This window comes from Plectropomus leopardus, chromosome 5, assembly GCF_026936395.1.
Source record: "Plectropomus leopardus strain MGB_pleo_1.0 chromosome 5, ASM2693639v1, whole genome shotgun sequence".
NCBI classification, from domain to species: domain Eukaryota; kingdom Metazoa; phylum Chordata; class Actinopteri; order Perciformes; family Serranidae; genus Plectropomus; species Plectropomus leopardus.
This window is the reverse complement of record NC_142180.1, coordinates 32,116,567-32,138,591: the sequence shown is the minus strand read 5'-3', so window position 1 is coordinate 32,138,591 and position 22,025 is coordinate 32,116,567. Positions and strand designations below refer to the sequence as shown.

Below are 22,025 nucleotides of genomic sequence, written 5' to 3'. Positions count from 1 at the left end.
GTTGGGCTCTAACACTGTTATGGCATATCTTGCGCTAGCTAATTACACAAGCTGCATTTAGGGTTTTATGAAGCCTGCTACTTGAGTTCGTAAAGCCTCTTACCGTAAACCTGGAAAATGGCAGGTTTGATATTAATCCGTTGCACACTTCCTGGAACAGTTGGTTAGTAAGTAATGTGTTAGAAGAAATATATTCTAAATCTTGCAATGTGTTTAAACGTGCTCTGCTGAGTTAAAAGGGCCATTTTATGTTTTCATGCCTGTAATGCAGGATAATGGGTTAAAACATAAATCTTAGCTTATGCTTGAAAATTGGCAGCTAAAACAAGCTTCCAGGTTTGTAAATTATCCCCCATACACTGATCTTTGGAACTCACGGTATCAATCCTTTGATGCAAAAATCTTTAAATGATGACTGAATGCTTTATTTTGGATAACATTTTATCAGAGAACTGCATACTTATCTTCACTTATCTTCAGGGCTGATGAGACCCATATTCACTCTCTGCAGTCTGCAGATTTTTGTCTTGATTGATTGTTAGGTCTGTAAAATGTCAAATATAGTGCCGCCAATAGTCCAAAACTCAAAGATAGTCAGTTTACAATAGTATTAATGAGAGTAAAGCCTTACAAGTTATTGGTTGGAATTAGGTTATTTTGGGTGTTTGTTGCTTGAAAATTGACTTAAAATGTAAGCGAATAGTTGCTGCAGTGGTGGAGCAAAAATAAAACAGCTACATGTGGTGGGACACTGGCGAGCAAAACATTTTCTGGCATGTTGGGCAGTAGAAGGGCACCCTAGAGGGACCTGCATTGTGTTTTTGCCACAAGAAATTCACCCAAGAGAGCACTTCTGCACTCAAAGGGCACCAAGCAGGCACAATATTGTATTTTCTCCACTAGAAAGGCACCATAGGGCACTTAATTGAGATTTTTCTTCTACAAGGGCACCCTAGAGGTCCCTACATCGCATTTTCTCCACTGAGGGCACACAAGAGCGCACTTAATCATGTTCTCTCCACTAAAAGGGCCTCTAGAGGTGCCTGCATTGAATTTTCTCCACTAGAGGGGCACCCCAGAGGGCCCTGCATTACATTATCTCCATTATCTCTGCATTGCATTTTCTCCTCTGGAAGGGCCTCTAGAGATGCTTGCACTGCATTTTCTCCACAAGAAGGGTACCCTAGAGGGCACGTGATTGTATTTTCTCCACTGGAAAGGCACCATAGGACACTTATTGAGTTTTTTTCTCTACTAGAAGGGCACTCTAGAGGTCCTTGCATCACATTTTCTCCACTAGAATGGCACACTTGAACACACATGATCATGTTTTTTCCACTAAAAGAGCCTCTAGAGGTTCCTGCATGGCATTTTCTCCACTTGAAGGGCACCTTAGAGGGCACTTTATCATATTTTATTTAGGCTTACAATAGGTTCATGAAAGCAGGCACTTCTGCAGCTTTTTTTCTCAAGTCACCCTGTGTTCACCATTGAGTTGTCAATTTTTTGTGTCAGTCGATAACCAACAAATTGTTGCAGTTTAGATGTCTAAAATGAAGATGTTTTTAACTAAAATGGATATCCAGATATTCTCCTATAGCTATAGGCTCATAGTTGTTTATTTGAACCAATAAATACATTTGTATTGTGCTCTTTGGGGCTGTTCAAATGCGTATCAGCCATAATCTGTGTGTGATAAGAGAATAATCTGCTTCATCCTGTGAATGGTTGTTTTACAGCAGGCTATATCAGTCGTTATAAATAGGCATACAGTAGTACCATTAGGTCACTAGTCCCCATACGGTAAACCACAGACACAATACAGCCCAGTAGGATTAACTCCTTCGGGGAATACACTGTTTTTTTTTCCTCGGGGCGGTTACGACGTTTCCATTCAGATCCACGTTTTTTAATTACTTCCGAAAGGCACGAGCTTACGTTACAGTAACGTGCTCGCATCGTGACGGCTCATGTGTTGGCGCTGCACTGTATGCTCTCCTTTCTCTCTCTCTCTCTCCCTCTCTCTCGCAGCCACACCCTCCCATCCCCATCTCGCACGCGTGCAGCTGTGCGGGACTGACTGTGCGTGCGTCTCCCTGTCGGGCACCCGCAGCATCAGCAACACAAAAGGGTCGGAGCTGCCGGAGCTGGGCTCTACCTCAGCGCTGATCACAAGGAGGAACCGCACTCAAGAGCAAGGTGGAGGCATTTTTATTCTTCTCTTCCATGTTGTTTGTCATTTTTGCTGATTGTTTTCCATTTTTCACGACGCTGATGACCTTGTCACCGCGTCTCATTTCTCATTGACCCGCTCACATCTTCTGCTCCATCCTTCGCAGATGTGTGTGTGTATGTGTGTGTGCACTGTAAATGGGCTGGGACTTGTCAATTTGATCCGTCTTGAAATGCGCAAACGCTGATGTCAACAGGCCAAATCGCAATCAATCGTTATATACCCTATATATATATTTTTTTTTTTAAAAAAAATCCCAAATAATGCCAATCATCTGAACGCTATTTGGATTCCATCTTTGTCAATATGTGAGAAAAGCAAAGGCCAGATTCTTTGTTCTCTGTGCGCCTTTTACTCTACAATTAACACACTGTAATCCAGCATCCGCTAATCTGCCATTAACGGTTACATATTGATCCGTTGCCTTTAGGTCTATGTTGATGTTTCACCAGCGATCCGCTTTCTCCAAACGATACATAATACAGCCTTTTGCGGGATATTTGAGTCAGCTGGGGAACCATTCAAAGGCCATATGGTGCGGGCCTACATGTGCAAAAAAATATGATATGAAATTATGTTTCCACGCATCATTTTAAGGCGTTTAAATCAATGCTGCATTACTGTCATCGTCAGTGGAATCTGGTGCTGAGACATTGAGGCAGGAGGAATAGATGGCAGTATGCCAGAAATGAATTCACAGGCTGTTGGTATTTGATTTATGGTGCTGGTTTGAGTAAACTGGTCTGTTTTTTGGTTGGCTGCTCTGGCACTTGAGTGACAGGAGGTAGAATATGGTGTTTTAGTTATAATCTGTCAGCTGATTTATGGACTTTTGGGTAAGTGATGACATATTAAGACAGAGCTGTTCTGTGTGCTGTCTGGGTCTGTGCTTTATGGAAGAGCTCTTATAGTAAAGACTACGTCACTGATTCAAGAGTATTGTTTTATAAAGTACTGCAATGTTCAGGTTTGGATTCTTGTCTGCACCGAGCTGCACAGTAAACATGTCTTCTTTTTCACCACCCAAATGGTGACTAACAGACACTTTTTCAGACATCTTTGCGGTGCCTTTGCAATGCCACATAGCATCCATGTTATTTGAGTCATTTAACACCCTTTGACCTCAGATTAATGGATTTGATTTTAATCACTGTGAGGCAGACAAAGACAATCTGACTTATCGTTTTCTGCGTGTTTAAAATTCAATTGATTTTAGGAGTCACATAGCCACACATTTGACAAACAGAAGTGGAAACTCCCAGCTTGTTGAAAATAAAAGACTGGCGTTCAACATTAACTTGGTGACAATTAATTTATCACTAAAATATACTGAGCACCAGAAATGATTGTGCTCGTTCTGTGATGCAGTGGTATAGGTGCAGACTTCAGGAGAGACAGAGGGGACACATCACCCTCAGTATTTCTAACATGTGAATTAGTTCTTTTGTTCTGCTATGAAAATAGCAGAGGACTTTTATTTTGACATTAAAGATTTATACACCTTGAAATTGGTTTAGAAAAGGCAAGACAAGTTTATAGCACCATTCAGACACAAAACAATTCTTGACAGGGGCATTGAAAACATTAAAAATGCATTTCAATATTAAAAGAACAATAAAACAAGCAAAAAAAAAAGGTCAAAAAAGTTACGTTATTAGAATGCCTCGGTGAACAATAATGTTTCGGGCACAAACTATTACATAAAAATCCACCAGAATACAGGAAGTATTTGACGCTCCAAAATTTTGTGATGGATGACCCCTACTCCCCAATGTATATGTGTTCCCCTAAATGTTTAAACAAAACCTTCGCCTTTGTGTAGTGGCCAAATCAACTGTATGTTGTGCAAGAAACTAGCAAATGCAGTTTTTAATAAATGTAGAGAAGTAAAAGCCCTGATTGAAGATGTCCTTGTAAAAACAAACTTTCTTATGACCCATCAACATTATTCAGATATTATTGAACGCAAAAGTACTAATAAATGCTGTTAATGAAAAAGCAAGCAATCAACATTTTATGAAGTTTATTTCTTTGTAAATACACCACGTTAAAAATAGAGCTATTCATCTAAAATGTTGTCTTTTTTGCATCTTGAAAGGATTTTAGAACAAAATCCAGTTTCTCCTTCACTCGAGTTCCTTCAGTTGTCCCCTCTGTCTGTATTTTGAAGTAACTAAAATGCTCAGGGGAAATGTAGAAGAGTCAAAGTATACATTTTATTTCCGAAATGTAGTTGATAAAAAGTCAAAGTTGTCAGAAAGATAAAAACTTAAGAAAACAACTGATACCCCCCAAATATGCTCCTAAAGAAGTATTATTACTTTTGCTGCATTACACCACTGGCACTATATTAAAATAGCAGCTTATATCAATCAATTAATAACTTTATTTTACTGGTATGTTTCAGTATTTCAGTATATTTAAAAAATTATTAAAAAATGCAGCAGGCTGTAGATCAAGACTGTATCAGAGTGGCAATGCAAAGATAAACTAGGTAGGATTGTCTACGTAATGTCACCTCAGAATGAAAATAATTTACATTTGACCATGAAATAAGTTTAAAATTAGTTTAATTATTTAATTGCACAAAAACTTAACAAAAGTGCTTTACACTGAAAGACAACAGATGAACAGAGGTAGCATAAACATGTAAAAGAATACAGTATGAGCATCAGTCATCAACATAATAATACAGAGAACACAAAAACATCAACACAATCAAATAGAAACCACTATACTATCATCCATTATCCTTTAAAATCTCAAAACACACACTAATGTATTTTCATTTTAACCAAGCAATTTTGTTTTTATTGATTGAAAAAGTATTTATTCTCATTTCTCATTTTCATAAGAATTCTGAATGACTGTTTAACCACATGGCTCGTGCAGTCGCTGCTACAGTATCACTGAGAATAGCAGGAGGCTGTTGTTGATCCCGGCCTCTTTACACATGAAGTGGAGTCAGTAAGACTCATCCTGTGTGTGAATACATGTGGATGTGAATATCTGTGTGTTTCTGCTGCTTTATTGAGGGGGATTTCTATTTTCTGCACAGAGTCAGTCAGTCAGTCTGTCTTTGAAGTGCTCTGCTGCTGTAATATAGGCGGCATCCAGGTTGGTAAAGCCCCATCATTACCATATCCCTGTGAGACTGCAGTGTGATGCTGCCAAAAACTGGAGAGAGGGGGAGCTGGCCTTATTACACACAAACACTATGCTGATGCTCACAGCCATTATGATTCCAGATCAGACTAATGAACAGGGTTTTCCACGGTCATGGAATACCTGGAAAAGTCATGGAATTTCACAATCATATATCACAAGCCTGGAAAAGTCATGGAACTAGTAAAAATTATAGAGAGTTTCAGACAAGTCATGGAATGTTGTGCATAATGAAATTGTTATTGTTTGCTGATAACCCCAAAGAGATGCAAAATGGCCACAAAGACACAAAACAACCACAAAGAAATGTAAAACGACCCCAAAGAGACACAAAACAACCAATGAGAGATGCAATCGACCCCAAAGAGATAAAAAATGACCATGAGATGCAAAATGACCACACCACGTTAAAAACAACCAAAAAGAGACACAAAATGCCCACAAGATGCAAAACAACAACAGAGTTGCAAAAATACCCAAAAGAAATGCAAAACGTGCCCAAAGAGACACAAAACTAGCACAGAGAAAAGCTAAACAACCCTAAAGACATGGAAAACAATGACAAAGAGACACAAAAGTACTACAGTAAGATCCAAAACGACAATAATGAAATACAAAATGCTTCCAAAGAGACATAAAACAACCCCAAAGAGATGCAAAATGATCACATTGAGATGCAAAACGACCACAAAAAGACACAAAGTGACCTAAAAAAGATGCAAAAGAACCACAGAGATATGTAAAGGCTGCAAAACAACTACAAAGAGGTTCAAAAATGCCATAAATTGATGCAAAATGATCCCCCAGAGATGCAAATACACTCAAATATGTGTCGATAGTTATGATTTGTTTTATTTACCATCACCTGCGTTTCTTTATTTTCTCTTGGTGATCCCTCTCTAAAATTATGTTTTAAGTTTGAACTTTATATGTTTGAAAAACAAAAGTAGGGCAAGAAGAGAACATTTTTATTTTGGATCCTTGAAAAGTCATGGAATAGTTTTGAAATTTTGTCTATAAAAATGTGTGGAAACCCTGATTATAACATATATAACAATGAGGAATAATTAATTTGGCTACCAGAGTCAGGGGACTAAGCTGCTGTTTTTACTTTCGATGTTTGCTGTGAAAAATAACCACTGTAGGACCATAACATAGATTTATGACTTTAAGCTGTTGTGGCGCACCGCCTTACAAGCTCTTCTAATCACACATGTGCATACATGATTACTGTTAACCACAATGAAAGCCTTTGTGTGCATCTGCCAGTAGAAATGATGAATGCCACTCTGTTCTCCTGCACTGGCTATCTGGCAGAGGAAACAAAGTGTCACTTTGTGCCTCCTCAGCACAGCAGCACTAACAGACACAGGAGAACGCCCATCTCTCCTCACTCAGCACTCACACTTTACCCCGAGCCCTGCTGACACACCCCCCTCCCCTCACACTGTACATGTGCCTCACTCCAGCACGCATCATGAACCCACACTGACACCACATTTCATTTCAGAGTAAATGGCTGCAAACAGCAATCATATTTTCATCTATATCAGAAAATAGACAGATGTTTACGCCGTCACTGTCTGGAACGCCCACACAAACACACACACACACACACACTCAAGCTCTCACTGCATCTGACACCTGACTCCAGGTAATGCCCTAGATCCTCAGTGACAGCAGGCAGGTGGAACGGCCACACACTCATAGATACCCTCGCACACAGAGCAACTGCAGGACGGTAAGAAGGCATTCTTATACAGAAAGTTAAAAACAGCTTATGAAGTGTAACGTTCAAACATAGTGTATAGGTTTACTTCAACTGCAGTTTTCATTAATTCTTTGTGCATTTTCTGGCTCTCAGGTGTGCAAAACCATTATGAGTAGCTTTGTGTAAAGTGTAAAAATATTACTGCGCTTCTTAATTCTTGGTTTACATTGACGTTTACACAATTCACAATTTTTGAGGTGCGCAGGAAGGAGAAAGACATGTTGCTTGTTTGCACATTTGAGCGCTGTCACTTTGTCGTTGGCTTAATGTGGAAAATATAACCATGGTCATGTGATACTGTACATGTTGCGTGTCGCTCTGAAATCCATTGTTTCTCCACATGCAGCCTGTGGATATCTAGAGAGTGGATGAATGCCAAGAACACCTTACAGCATAATGTCTAAACAAAAACAGAGCGTTATATAATTCATAAAGGTAGTCTTTACTGCAGTTTTCTTGGACTGGGTAGTGTTTTGTGCATCTGCACTGATAGCTTCTACTTAGGTTGTTTAGTAGCTCTGAGCAGGTTTTTAGCCGTGCAAGAGGGATGGCAATGTTTGTTAGCCGGGGGGATTCACCACTTTGGTGCAAAAATATCTTCACAGATGGATTGCCATGACAGTCGCTGTCCCTACAGGGCTATTCCTACTGAATTTGGTGATCCCCTGACTTTTCTTGTAGCACCAGCAGTAAGTCAACATATTACTTTTTCAGTGGTATTCAAATATGGGGCACACTTTGCTGACAGACAAAATGTCAACTACTTTATATGCAGATTTCTCTGGAGGAGGGGAATTTGGTTTGTGATTGAGATGTTAAAGTCAACACTGATGCATAGTCATGTCAACATAAAGGTTTTGCTAGTGTTTTCAGAATGGACTGGAGCAAAGTAAAAAATAAAAAGAGCTGCACCCAACTCAGAGTTTTGTCAGTTAAACTGTATTTGGCTGTTCAATGCGAATATTCAGCTGTTTGTTCTCAATTGCTGCATTCAAAAGGAACTCATGAGTTGATGTGTGGGTCTTGGGAAGTCATGCATATGAAACCGTGAACTCGGAGTTCTCAGAGAATTTCCATTTTTCTTTATTTTGGGGCCTTATATGGTCTCTTCTACTGAACACAGTACACACGGCCCCATTAGAACACAGCACTTTTTCCACAGTGTTTGAGAGTTTGAATGGGATTCAGCAAGACGTTCATGGTGGCAGTGATGTTCGAGTAATATAGTAAACAAGCCGAGTTAGCCCTCAGAGTTAATGTGTGCCAGCTATGCTCTAGTCTAGACGGATGTGCAACAACACTTTTCTTGCCAACACTAGACATCAAACAAAATCCATATTCTGTATCGTGTATTAAGCTGCTGTGAGCTGTAAATTCACCACCTCTAAGCAGAGGGCAGAAGACAATGTTATGTCAGAACTTGACTGAGTTAAGTCTCTCTGCCTTATGATAGAGGCCTCTGTCTCACTCAGACTCACCCTGGGTCTGGGTCTGCAGCTGCCAATACGGGAGAGCAGCATGAAAGTGAGGAGCGCTCACTCTGTAGCTAAATATCGGGACCAAAACATCATCAGATGTACACTGCACACTAAGTGACAGGAAAAAAAAACAACCGAGACTGCTTGATTTAGAGAATCTCAGTCAACTGTGCAGTCTCCGGACTGATGATTCGAGTCTTTGACTTTCAGGGGGCAGCCCCTCTATGTATTTGAGCGATATTGAGAAGACATGTCGTCTACGTAATCCATCAACTCTGTTGAGTGGGCGGATTTAAAGGTCTGGACCCGGGAAAACACACAGCCTGACAATGCTTGACAACAGGTCGACAACCCGTTTGTCTTGCCCTTGGCGCTGATTGGTTAATTGTTAGTCCCCCTGCAGCACGCATTGGATTGATTGTTTTTTCAACCTAGAAACCGATGTTTCACGTCACGACGCCAGACTAGTAAGTCAACTCAGTGGACTGGGCGGATTAAAAGGTCTGGACACAGGCAATGCCACACACTTTCAGACAGTCTCCCCCGAGGACAGTCATGGTGTTTCACTCGGTCGTTAACATGATACGTGATCGAAATAGTTGTGCCACGAATATAACAAGAGCTTGAGAGAGATGTTCAAACCCTGCTTACCTTCTCACCTCCACGCAGCTGGCCAGTCATGGTATGAAGTCTGTATGGATGATGGTTTTGGAAAGTGGTCAAATGTTGTCCCTCAATTTTGAGTTAGAAAGGTGTGTGTGACAGACAAACAGAATCGATGAAGCATGCTGGCCCCTTTAATCGTGTTCATACGGTATTCTTTTAGCTCTAACTGAAGCTGACGTAGGTTTGGATCTTACATGCTGAAGTTTACACACATGGCGCTCTGTTGCCATCATTGCATTAACAATAGCTGTTACCTGTTTGCTTGGCATTTTTGTGCTGTGTAAAATCTGTGTTGTGCAAAAGTGTAAGTCAGTTGAGGGTTGCGTGATGATGAGGAAGAGCATGAAGATGTGTTGGTATTTGGTGAAGCTGGGTTTTGATGTTGTGCTTAAAATAGATGTCTAAAGAGCAAGTTTGTCAGCTCAGTTTATATAGTTTGGTGGTTCTTATTGTCAGTAAGTAAGTAAAGCTTTATTTAAATAGCACTTCTTAAAACATGAAGCTACAAAGAGCTTCACAAACACATGTACACACTTATAAAATAAATGACTTAATGAACTGATTAATTGCATCACCTAGGGTATGTACAGAGTTTGGCAAAGGAGCCTTTATGTTTGCAGCTCCATATAAGTGTAATCTTCTGCAGAGGGAGCCTTCTGCAGCCTAGAGGAACCTCTTTGGTTCCTCTAGGCTGTTACAAAGCAGGACTTTTATATGCAGTCTTCTTTATGCCAATGTCATGGTGTATCTTATCTGGTCTTAATTTTTCTATTTTTTATTGCTCAGTTATAGCATATATTTACATAATATAGTCCTTCCTTTCCTCATAGCAACTCCTTTTTGTGTTCTTTTGTGTTTTATATTGCTTGTTTTGGCTTTGCATATTTTTGTTCATATTATCCGTCTGTAACTTATGTTGCTATCTGTCTTGGCCAGTTCAGTCTTGAAAAAGAGGGTTCTCTTAAATTTGTAACAAAGAAGAAAATAGAGGAAGAAATAAATTATCCCTGCATGGGAGATGCTTAACAGAAATGTGCAGTAAATGCACAAGAATGCTAAATAATGTGAAAAAAACACTTTGCAACCAGCTGATATATTTAGGTTACATCAGAACTACCAGTTTATTGTGACCATTGTAGGAATGCCAGTAAAGCAGTCTGTAATAACCGGTGCATTCATGGATGATTCATTACTGTCATTCACAACAGTTAGACTGTGTGAAAGCCATCAACACCAGACTGTTGTACAACTATAAATGCTGCTGCAAAAATCAAACCGCTCAGCTGTGAATATATATGTATTCTCCCATTTGTTTTTTAATGTAGGCATTTTAAATCTTCTGTCGAGATGGAGACATCAGGGTGAAGCCTTGGACACACAAAATTCATGGTGAAAATAGAGAAGAAAATAGTTTTACATATCCGGTCCACCTGTTCCCAAAGATACTATTTTTATATTCTCTTTTTAAAACACGATGGCTTACTGTGGGCAGCAGCTGGTAGCATTAAGGCTTTCTTTCCAACCTGTCTGGAAAAGTAGCATTGTATTTGTAATTTCAATATTATAAGAGATACAACAAAACAGTCTTGGTTAAAATGATGATTATCTTTTCAGAAAATAAAAACTCTCTTGATTGGCGTGTAAACAGAATTACTGTGCGAATTATCAGTTTGAACCAGTGTGTCATGACTCTCTTTACACCTAGTTTTGGCAGCAGCAGTGCGACTGGCTGAGAAGATAACTATTAATGACCACACACCTGATATTTATTTTGCATATTTGTGATTACCCAACCCTTTTGTGTGTTGGGTGCACCTCGCTGTCCTTTGTAGCTGCTGTTGAAACAACACTACATCAGGAGAAACGCATGCAGGCGTGTGCCAGGCAAACTATTTCTGTTTGTTTGTAGTGATAAGTGATTTGTTGTGTGATTTGTTAGTGTGTTGCGTCTGTCTCTTCTGGCCCTCGCTGCTGCTAACATGTCGCCATGGAAACCAGAGGCTGCTGAAACCTCAGAGAATAGTAAATATTGGGACAAAGAGCTGGAGTTGATGAGACCTTGTCTAAGGCTCAATCCCAGTACATTCCTCAGTTTTGCATGTTCACATCTAGTGGTACGGTGTCCCTGTTCCAGTTGGGATAGAGGGGTAGGAAGAAGTGTGAAGTGTTTGGGCTACATGGTGCAGCAAGGTTTGTCAGAGGCCCACGTCAAACTCAGTGTTATGAGAAATCTTTGACAAGATGGCTGCACAAGCAACCAATGAAACCCACAAATGTGCATTCATTTTTAAATATAAATCTAACAAGCATCACAAAAATGCATGCTGATGTCTTCTGTAGCTGAAAAGTTCGCTATGTAACCATATTTTGACCTCGTAATTTTCCCTTTGATGGCATATGATGCCCAAAATTTAACAAGTACACTAGCAAAGTTGCTGCACTTGTTTCCACCCATCTAATATCAGTACAAAACATAGACTGTAATTAAAGATGGACAGCATGCCCCCACTACCCCCGCTATACTTAAATGAGGTTAAGATATCCTGGAAACGGCAGCTGCCATCTTGCACTGGTGACGTCAGCAGTGATATTGGGGAGTTCCTGCCAAGACACCTGTCACGACCAATCACGAGCAGCTCCACTGAATGTGAGCGATCGGATTGGCTGTCACACCTGTCAATCGTGGCGGAAAATCCCTTTTTTGGATAATTTTATAATTCTAAAATCCGAACTGATCATAAAAACGATCACTTGAACAAACATCAGGGTGATGAGGACTAATTCCAGTGACAGAAACCATCCTTGAGAAAAATAAATGTGGCGTGTACTTTGAGTTTTTAGTTTGGCCTGTGTCCCATTTGCTAACATGGAGAGGCGGGCTTTAGGACCTATACTGCAGACAGCCACCAGGGGGCGATTGAAATGTTTTGGCTTCTTTTTTTGGTAGCAGTCATGTCGTCCATCTTTACAGTCTATGGTGCAGACCGACAGGGTACATAAAAGCATGGATATTTAATGTCAGCCTACAGAGCACCGTTAATGGTGTGGTAATGACGCAGTGTTTCTTTTAAATTTGTAACTTGTTTGATTGATCGAAAACTTGAAAGTGAAGTTGTGATTGAATCACAGCATCCGTGTTTTCTTTCCCCATTAGACAAATGGCAAATGGCATGACGATAATGACATTATTGCCACAGCTGCGTTGTTTTTTACTGTTTTTTTTGTTTTGTTTTTTTTGCTTTTTAAAAATTATTTCATGGCATTTTTGCTTTTATTAGGGGCAGAGTGGGTGACATGCAGCAAAGGGTCACAGGCTGCTGCTAGGGACTGAGGCATATCAGGGTCTTGAGGTGTTGTCTGTTTAATAGGGGGAGATTTCAACGTTTACTACTTATAAGTAAATAGTAACAGTGATATTGCAATATAGATTCTTCAGGTTTATTGTCGTCACTTCGTTCATCCTGATAGATGATGTTCTTTCTGTTTAAAAGTGCTTCCTCATCCATCCACCCGTCATGTCACCCCTCATGCCATGCTCATGTTTCCAACTGTGAGTGCACCTGATGCTAACAGACCTAACAAACCGAAAAACTGCTGTTTTGTCTCCTTTCTGTACTTATTCCACCGTTTTCTCCCAAAGCCACAGCGGAGGCAGCAGCGACGCTCATCTGGGTAAAACAAGCTTTGTGCAAAAGGGCAGATCGATGTTCCCTAAGGTTTTACTGCAGTGGTGCGCAGCCATCTCGAGCTGTGCAGCTGAACTAGGTAAACTGTTCCATGGCCCCCGCCACGTTTCGTCTGTCTGCTTTGTCAGCAAGCTACTTGTGCTGTCAGGTTATGGCACTTAGCCGCTACAACACTAAGCCATGCCTTTGGACTTTGGTAGTTGTCTGGCCCGCTCTGGTGCAGAGCTGTGTCGCCATCGAATGATGTTGAGCTGCTGGGTCGTTCGAGAGCGCTGAGACGCAGCATTGTGTTCTGCCGCCGCCATACTATAATGCAGCTGTATCCTTGTCAAAGGCATTTCGCTGCTTCTGTAGAGCACATGGCTGCTCCTCGTGCTTCTCTCATCCCATCTCTAGCTGCTCCCCAAGTCTGTCCGCTGCAGCAATTTGACTGCAAACACACACCAATTCACAGAAAACAACACGTCAGACACTTGCTTCTCAGCACGCAGACACTTGCACTTGCAGCCAATAATCACATGTAAATAAACAAACAAAAACAAGAATCCACAATATCTCTTTTTACACCAGCAGACACAATCACACAGTCTCTGTCTGTGTTCACAAACCCCGACTACCAAACATGCTTGTTCGCTCCTTGTTCTCTGCTGGCAGGACAAAGAGCCTTTTTGGGGCGAGACATTTCTGAGAGAGTCTGTCCGGCTCTGAGGAAGGAAGCCCACAGCATGCTGATCCCACTGGAGACAGCGGGCCTCTCTCCGGCTCTCTCAGTACTGTCTCACACTCTCTGGTTTTACACTGCTGGCCCGGTTGCTTGTGGTTTCACACAACACACATTCCCCGCTGTACATCAGAAAACCTCTGGCTCGGCCACTGTGCTGCAGACAGGTGTTTGAGGAGGCGGGGTTCAGTCTGCGGTTTGTTGCTTTCTGTCAGTTTATGACATGAGAATAAGAGGAGGTTTGTGTGATTATTTCAGCTGTGGATCTCTAATCATTAGATGTTGCAAAGGGTCATCCTGGTTGAGTGAAACAGTTAAATTCAGTTGCTATAAACATGGTTCCTACGGTCATGGAAACTGGAAAAGTCATGAAATTTCACACTATAAAATTTAACATGTTGATTTTACTTAAAATAATATTGGAAACTGACTGACAAGTACATATAATGATACATCTTAATGTATGTTTACTTTACATCTAAGTGTTTACTTGAAATTTAGCTGTATTTGCTTAATTTTGAGAAGTTGTGTGAGCAACTTTAGTAAACTTAGTCTGACTAAGAGGATATCGCCAATGATGAAGTTCTGCGACTTCTGTTTTCTTAACATGATTAATAAAATAAAAGTATTAAGGACTAGTCTGCAACCAGCAGAATACAAATAAAAAACTTAGAAATACTGATTTAATTATATACTTATATTTTTTAAGTTGCAACAATTTCACAAAATTAAGTAACTGAAACTAAATTGAAACAATTAATCACAAAGTAAACATAAATTAAGGCTGATATTTTTATTTACTGACATTTTTCAAGGCACTTGGTTTCCTAAATTTTATTTTTTTATTTTTTTTATTTTTATTTTTTGATGATATTGGCTTTAAAATAAAATATCAGAATGGCCAACATGCTGATTTCTGCCAATATCACAAACCATTTTTTTTAATTGACAAAGTGAACATTTAGAAAACATCAGCCCCAAGTTAAAGAATATTTCTTAGTGAAAATGAATGAATATTACATACATTGTATTTTTTTTCTCCATCTGCTGGTTGCCCATTATGATAAGAGTATGCGTAAAATAATGTTCGACAAAAGAGGAGACTTAATGATCACTAAAATTAGGTGGGGAAAATTAATTATATTGATATCGGTATGGGTTATTGGCCAAATGAGTTGTTATATCAGCATATTAGATATCTGCAAAAAAAAATCCAATACTATGCGTCCCTACTGTCAATTTTCACTCTACTTTTCTGGAAGCCTTACTGCTCTGTGTCTGCAGGCCGAATAATATAATTATAGGCGGAGTAAAGTATATGACACAGTTCAGTTTGTATTATATTTTGTAAACAGTCATGGATATTAATCTATAAGTTCTTGAAAACTCATTGAAAAGTTTTGATATTTTGTCTATGAAAATGTGTGGGAACCCTGAATAAAAGTCATTTAATTTGTAATTTGGCACTATCTGCATCATAGCTGTGTTTTGTCATTTCAGATATCCAGCTGACTTTTTAGTTCCCCCATTTCTACAACAACAAGCCACAAACAGATTTCCCTCAGAGGGCTCCTTTTGCTTTTAACACAGCAGAGACTTTATCAGGCCGCAGACAAGCCAGTCACCAACAGCCATTCTGCAAGAGCTAACAAAGCCGAGCCTTTTTTTGATGATAACTCTGCAGGAGACGGAGAGCAAAATAAAAACCAATCCGTCCAACTGCAGCTCTGCTCTCTCACTGTAAACACTCAGTAGTGCCCCTCTCCTCTCTTTTTAATCGATTAAATGCTCACACATGCTCCTTTTACCCCCCTGCAGTAAAAATGATAACAGCATCTGCACTTCCTTCTTCTCTCACCACAGCCAAGGTGTGCAGTGACCATGGCGACGGACACCACGGAAACTAAGCATGACATGGTTTTAGAGGTAACCGAATCCAAAGGCCCAGGTAAATAGGAAAGAAATTAGTGCCCTTAGTGACATCTTAAAGAGACAGTGGATTAAAGCAGACTCAGGGATCACATCATGGGGATGAAATGACTTCTGTTAGCGTTATGTTTTTGTCACTGTCTCTTTAAGGAGTGTGTGGTGTGGTGACAGGTTTGACTTGAGCCTTCACATACTCTGGTGGCGTGCTGTGCTTCCTTTATCTCCACTTTTCTAGCTTTTGTTTGATTCCCTTAACACTTTGAAATCTGGAGTAGCATCACTTTTCTTGTGCTGCTCTCAGATGCCTTTCACAAATATTTAAACCTCTGAACCCTAAGGTGTTATTTATTTTTTTAAAAATGCGGAAAAATAGGCAATTAAAAATGTTACACAAATTTGAAGAAATTAGTAGATTCAGAAAATTGTTTCTAAAAAGCTAGGAGAAAATGTCTGTGGAAAAAAACCAAGAGAAAAACTATAATAACTGTCATAATTATATATATTTTTAAATATATTTATATTTAAAAATATATTTATATTTAAAAATATGTTACAAAATTACACTCTTTCAGTCATTTCTTTGTCATTTTTCTACTAATTTTCAGATAATTCTCTTGTACTTTTCACTAATTTTTCAGTTATTTCTTCTTTCATTGCTCATTGCCCTCTTCCAATGTTTTTAAAAGAAATCAAACCAATTTGCTGAAGTTTTTTTTTAACATAATAGCAGGGAAATAGAATTAAAAAGAAAAATAGTATTAATATAAAGTCAATTACACTGAACAACAACTTCAATATAAACACTTCTGCTTTTGCTCCTGTTTCTCTCTCAAATTTTGGTAGCAAAGATGCGGAAATCTGTTTCAGTGAGCACTGCTCCTTTTCCATCCATTTGACAGGTGTGTCCTAACAAGATGTTGATTAAACAGCATTGTTACTACACAGGTGTGCCTTGGGCTGGTCTCAATTAAATGCCACTCTAAAATGTGCAGTTTTATCTTGAAAAAGACACAAGAATCAGTCAGTTTCTGGTGTGACACCATTTACGTCATGGAGTGTGACACATCTCCTTCACAAAGAGTTGATCAGGTGGTTAATTGTGGCCTGTGGACTATTGGTTTACTCCTCAATGGCTGTTTGAAGTTGCTGGATATTGGCAGGAATTAGAAAAGGCAGTTGTATATGCAAATCCCGAGCATCCTGAACATGCTCAAAGAATGACCTGTCTGGTGAGTACGCAGACTGTGCAAGAACTGGGAAATTTTCTGCTTTCAGGAATTGTGTACAGATCCTTGCTACATGGGGCCGTGCATTATTGTGCTGCAGCATGAGGTCATGGTAGCAGATGAATGCTCACTGTGCATTCAAACTGTCATCTGTAAAATTCAGCTGCACAAGTTTTTAGCTTATGCCAGCCCATATTAAAACCCCACCGCCACAATTCTGCTCACAATGTTGGCATTAGCAAACCACTGGCCCACACGATGCTATACATCTGCCTGGTACTGTGTAAACTGGAATTCATCTGTGAAGAGAAAGCTTCTCCAAAGTGCCAGAAGATGAGCTATTGCCCACTCAAGTCAGTTACGATGACAAAGTGCTGTCAGATCAAGACTTTGGGAGGATGACAAGCATGTAGATGAGCTTCCCTAAGACAGTTTTGCAGACTAACTGTTACGTAAGCTGTTCAGGTGCCTGCTGTCAGACGATCTTGCAGGTGAAGATGCTGGATATGGAAGTCCTGAGCTGATGTGATTACACATGGTCTGCGGTTGTGTGGCCAGTTGGGTGTAATGCCAAATTCATGGAAAAACTGCGGACAACTCAAGGTGTTGAAATAAACACTAATTCTGATGGACTCTCCTGCAGTCAGCATACCAATGGCATGCAACCTCAAAACTTCAGACATCTGCAGCATTGTGTTGTGTGATCAAACTGGACATTTAAGAGTGGCCTTGCAGCCCAGGGCACACCTGTGTAGTAATCAGCATCTTAATATGCCATGCCTGTCAGCTGGATGGATTATATTGAAAAAGGAGAAGTGCTCCCTAACATGGATTTTAAGAAACTTGTGAACAAACTTTGAGAAAAATGCATCTTTTGAGCATAGAAAAAGTCTTGATTTCAACTCGTGAAAAAATGGAGCAAAAACAAAAGTATTATGCTAATATTTTTGTGAAGTGTATGATTATTAAGCAAAAATTAGGCACATTTTGTACTGTTGGACAGAGTCAGGGGAGTTGTTTCCCAACGTTTTCAGTCAATATGCTAAGCTAAGCTAATAGGCTGCTGGCTGTATTTTCATATTGAACAAACATATTAACTATTCCTTCAAAAAACAAAGTAAATCCATTAATTTCTGTACAGCACTGTGAATGTTACTCTTCTGGCTGTATTGGTATTAGAACAGTGAGCTGCTGCATTGTGCATTTTAACTCTGGTTTGTGGAATAAGTAAAAGTCAAAAGCAGATCTTCAGCTGCCTCCTGCTGTTGTTTTTTTCTGCTGCCCATTAATTTGCCTTCACCAGATGTAAAATATTCTCTGACCAGAGGACTAAAATAAAAAAGCCAGCAGGGGTCTGCATCCAGAGGGCCAGGGTCAAAACACACTGCACCACAAGTGAACAGGAAGTACGAGTTAACCCCAGCGCTGGGTTGGGTGCTGCTCTGTGCAGCCGCTGAGTCGTCTACACTGCAGAAAAAAATTGTCCTTTCTCGTTTCACGCATGAGTGTGTGAGCATGCCCATGGCATTGCATTATGGGCTTCGTACCAGAGCAGAAACATTGTACGGGCGCTGATGCTGGAAGGGCGTTCTGCAGGGAGGCAGAACATCAGTGTCACACAATAATATCACTCACTGCACTTAGACAGAGAAAATAAGAGCAGGTCTGACTGAGAAATAAGAGTATCATCAATTTAATCAGTACTCTGTAAAAAACATATATTTCTCAATTTAAAAAAAAAAATTATATAAGCAAAACATTTGATAAATCCTCACAAAATCTTTTTAAATTTTATTAAATTTTTTTTTTTTACATTATTTAAAAATATTTATTTAAATACAAACATTAAAGTGGCACATTTATAGCTGACCTATCTTCCATCGTGTTGTAAGCATCAGGGCCCTAAATATGAATTGCCATTGACATGAAAAAGAAAGGAAAAAGCGAAAATACCACAAGAAAAAAAGGGAAGGGAAACAAAACATAAATTATGTCATATTCGCTATTTAGTTTTATTCAGAACTATCACTCTAATTCCATATAAAAAATTAACTACAGCATCATCCCAAAACAAATTCTCGAAATTATTACAGAGCAAAAGATTTGATTAATCAGAAGAAGAATCAGTCGACAATGATATTAATCACTGACTGACTTTATGTAGAACCACTTTTCCTGAGTAAAACAAAAAGAAATCAAGAGAAACAGGAGGGTGTAAGAAAAGGAGAAATAAGTACAGTAAGCACATGATTTGTTAAAGATAGTGGTGAAAATCTCAAAATAAACCTTATAGACATTTTTCTCGAGCTGTTCTCCAAGTGTGGACAAGATGAAAACACGTGACTTTGGTTGCAAAATGAGCCGAGGCATCTGTCACAACTCTATTTGTCCCTTTACCCTAGATATTTCATTTTGCCTTGCAGAGACGCGGGTTTCTGTATGACTTTATGGCATAAATGTGCTGATGTACTACCAGGGGTGGAGTCAAACGTTGTAAACACAAGATTAAGCCCGAAACCGGGGAATCTGGGGGCTTGTTTCCCCAGGGAAGCCTTTTTCCCACGTACAGCAGCTACAGACACTATTTTCAAACCATTTGAGATAATATACTGCCTAAAAATCTTTACATAATTTGGGGGGGGAAAATGGATGTGAAAGAAAAAGATCCAGTAGAGCCTACATCCTATTTTGTATGTAACTGTTCTCCAACTCAACTTTATTGATATAGCACCTTTCATACAACAATTAAAGGATAACTAAAACAGCTATACATAGAGTTTTGCAAGACTAGTAAACTTAAACCATAAGACAATAAAAATTATTAAAAAAAAGAAACAGATTAAGATAGATAATAATTAAAAGTCTATGTAATAAAATAAATCAACGTATGAATGAATAAACAGAAAAAAATAGACAGCAGAGATAAAATAAAGTAAAAATCAATGATTAAAAATCTAAACAACTGTCTTTATCTTTCTGAAACCACAATATAACAAATGTTTAGGATGACTTATTTTCACTCCCGCCACATAAAGATTACTAGATTTGAGTTACATAATACATAAGGTAAATAAGTGAGGAATTTGGTGTAAACTGCCAAAACTAATAGAAAAAGAAAGAGCTTTTAGTCCATTTATTTGCTGACGCAGGGAAATGAAACAATGTTTAAGGCATTTTAAAAATTTAAAATGTACACGACGGGAGCGGCAGAAACACCCTTCCTGCCCCGCCACTGGTAGAGAAAATTGATTTCTATTGATTAATAATTGTGATTGATATTTTTATGAGTTATGCGTGACACATTCACTCTTAGAAGATAAAAACCTTCCCTTGCAGATTAACTTGGACAGTTTCTGTTTTGTATAACACAGTACAAAGAAACAAACACTTCCCACGCTCTCCATATTTATATCTTTTTGGGTATATATAGCACACAATACATAACACTTAAACCCTCCCGCGCAAAGTTTAAGACACGCTTCAGAGTCGAGGATCTACGTGGGTAAATTAGTTTACTGTATCATTTCCCATGATGCCTCTGGTGCAGTGAGCAGCATGCAGGGTGAAATCCCACACCAGTTGCTACTTATAGCTCTGAAAGGGATACCCAGTGAGCCCTGAGAACGCCTGTCTGCACCGTGGTGTAGAGTAGCTTTGTAGCTCTGTAACCTCACCCACTTAGTTCCTCCAGCGGACCTCCACAAGTACACAGAGACGCAGACGAAAACAAAACACACAGCCGGACTGACGTACGGAGGCGCACAAAGCAGTGCTGAGAAAACGCAGAGAAACACCCACTCGCACATTTAATTAAGATAAAATAAATCTGTTTACATTTTCAAATTCCATCATGTCAACAAATCTCGTCTTCGGGATGCCGAGGAGAGATCAGAATGATGTTTTTCCTTTTGTACATGGGAAAGTTTAGCTTATGAGTTTATGACTTTCTGGCATGAAAGACAAGGAGGAAATAAAGATATCAAGCAAAAGTCCAAAAGTTAGTTTCATAACTTTGGTTCACCACTTCCTCATGAACCAGCAGGATTTATTGCAGCGGCTCTGTTTTATAGGTCAGGACACGTTTTTGTTTTGCAGCACATTGCTGCTTTATTTTATTTTTCCGTACTAACTTGACGTGGAAGGGACATTTCTCACATTTTAGCATGTTTCTAGGGTTTTAAGACATTTCCTGGATTTGAGGACGTTTCTATGATTTTAGGACATCTCTTGGATTTTAGGTAATTTCAAGGATTTTAGGACGTTTCTTTGATTTTAGGACATTTCAAGAAATTTGGTCCATTTGTTCGATTTTAGGACTTTTCTAGGATTTTGGGACATTTGTTGAATTTTAAGACATTTTCAGGATTTTAGGACATTTTGGGGATTTTAGGACATTTCTTGGATTTTTAGGACATAGGTGCTTAGCAAGGCAATGTGTTGGGGGGTGTTGGGATTGTCCTTTGGCATTTTTTATATAAACAAGCTCTATTTTGAAGGTGTTTTATGCATTCTGGTACCGTATCTGTACTGAAAGTAAAAAAAACCAAAACAATTCCCATTGTGAATTTTTGTTGTGAATTATAAAATTGTTGGGGGGCCACTATTAGGGGACAGATTTGGCCCGTGGGCCATAAATTGAGTATCACTGGATTAGGAATTCTGCCAGAGTGATAAGCAGTAATGTGTGTCGTTAAGTAATTATGAAAGTTTACTCCCTTTAGTTTTGTATCAGATAACACACATCTTATTGAGCTGTTATCTACTGGAATATTGCAGGTCAAATGTTATATGAGTCGCACACTTCTCGAAACCATGTGGACAGCCAGGATGTTGTTGTGGGTTTACGCTGCTTTCCTTTCTCTCAGGACCAATTACTGATTTTCCTGTTTTCAGTCAGTAATTCAGGAATTTCTCTACAGCTGCTACGGCTGTGGGTGCTCCCTTTTTTCTTTGTGTCGTTTGTCTTTTCCACTTCCTTTTAAACACGAGTAAGTATGAACCAAAGAGCCAAGGTTTTCTCCTCATTCCATCTGCTGTTTTGATTTATTTCCTTTGAATTCAGTCAATTGCATTTCATTATCTACACACATACAGAAACACACCCAGAGGCACCGTCCTGCCTGAGGGCGAGATATAAAGATTGATGATCT

General features: G+C 39.3%; 1 protein-coding gene across 3 annotated transcripts in view; it reads left to right on the top strand.

Annotated features, from left to right (window-relative positions):
• The first annotated feature begins 2,017 nt into the window (after nucleotides 1-2,017).
• The window catches only part of cracd (capping protein inhibiting regulator of actin dynamics), a 30,810-nt gene continuing 10,802 nt past the window's right edge, over nucleotides 2,018-22,025 (top strand). Inside the window, exon 1 of one of the 3 annotated variants that reach the window (XM_088077970.1) lies at nucleotides 2,018-2,199. Coding sequence is in view for 1 of the 3 variants with exons in the window: in XM_088077971.1 (XP_087934097.1) it covers nucleotides 12,877-13,078 (202 nt within the window). In the remaining 2 variants the exon portion in view is untranslated. Of the gene's footprint in view, nucleotides 2,200-12,861; nucleotides 13,079-22,025 lie in introns of those variants that run through there. The other 2 variants (XM_042484192.2, XM_088077971.1) reach the window with 2 other exon arrangements.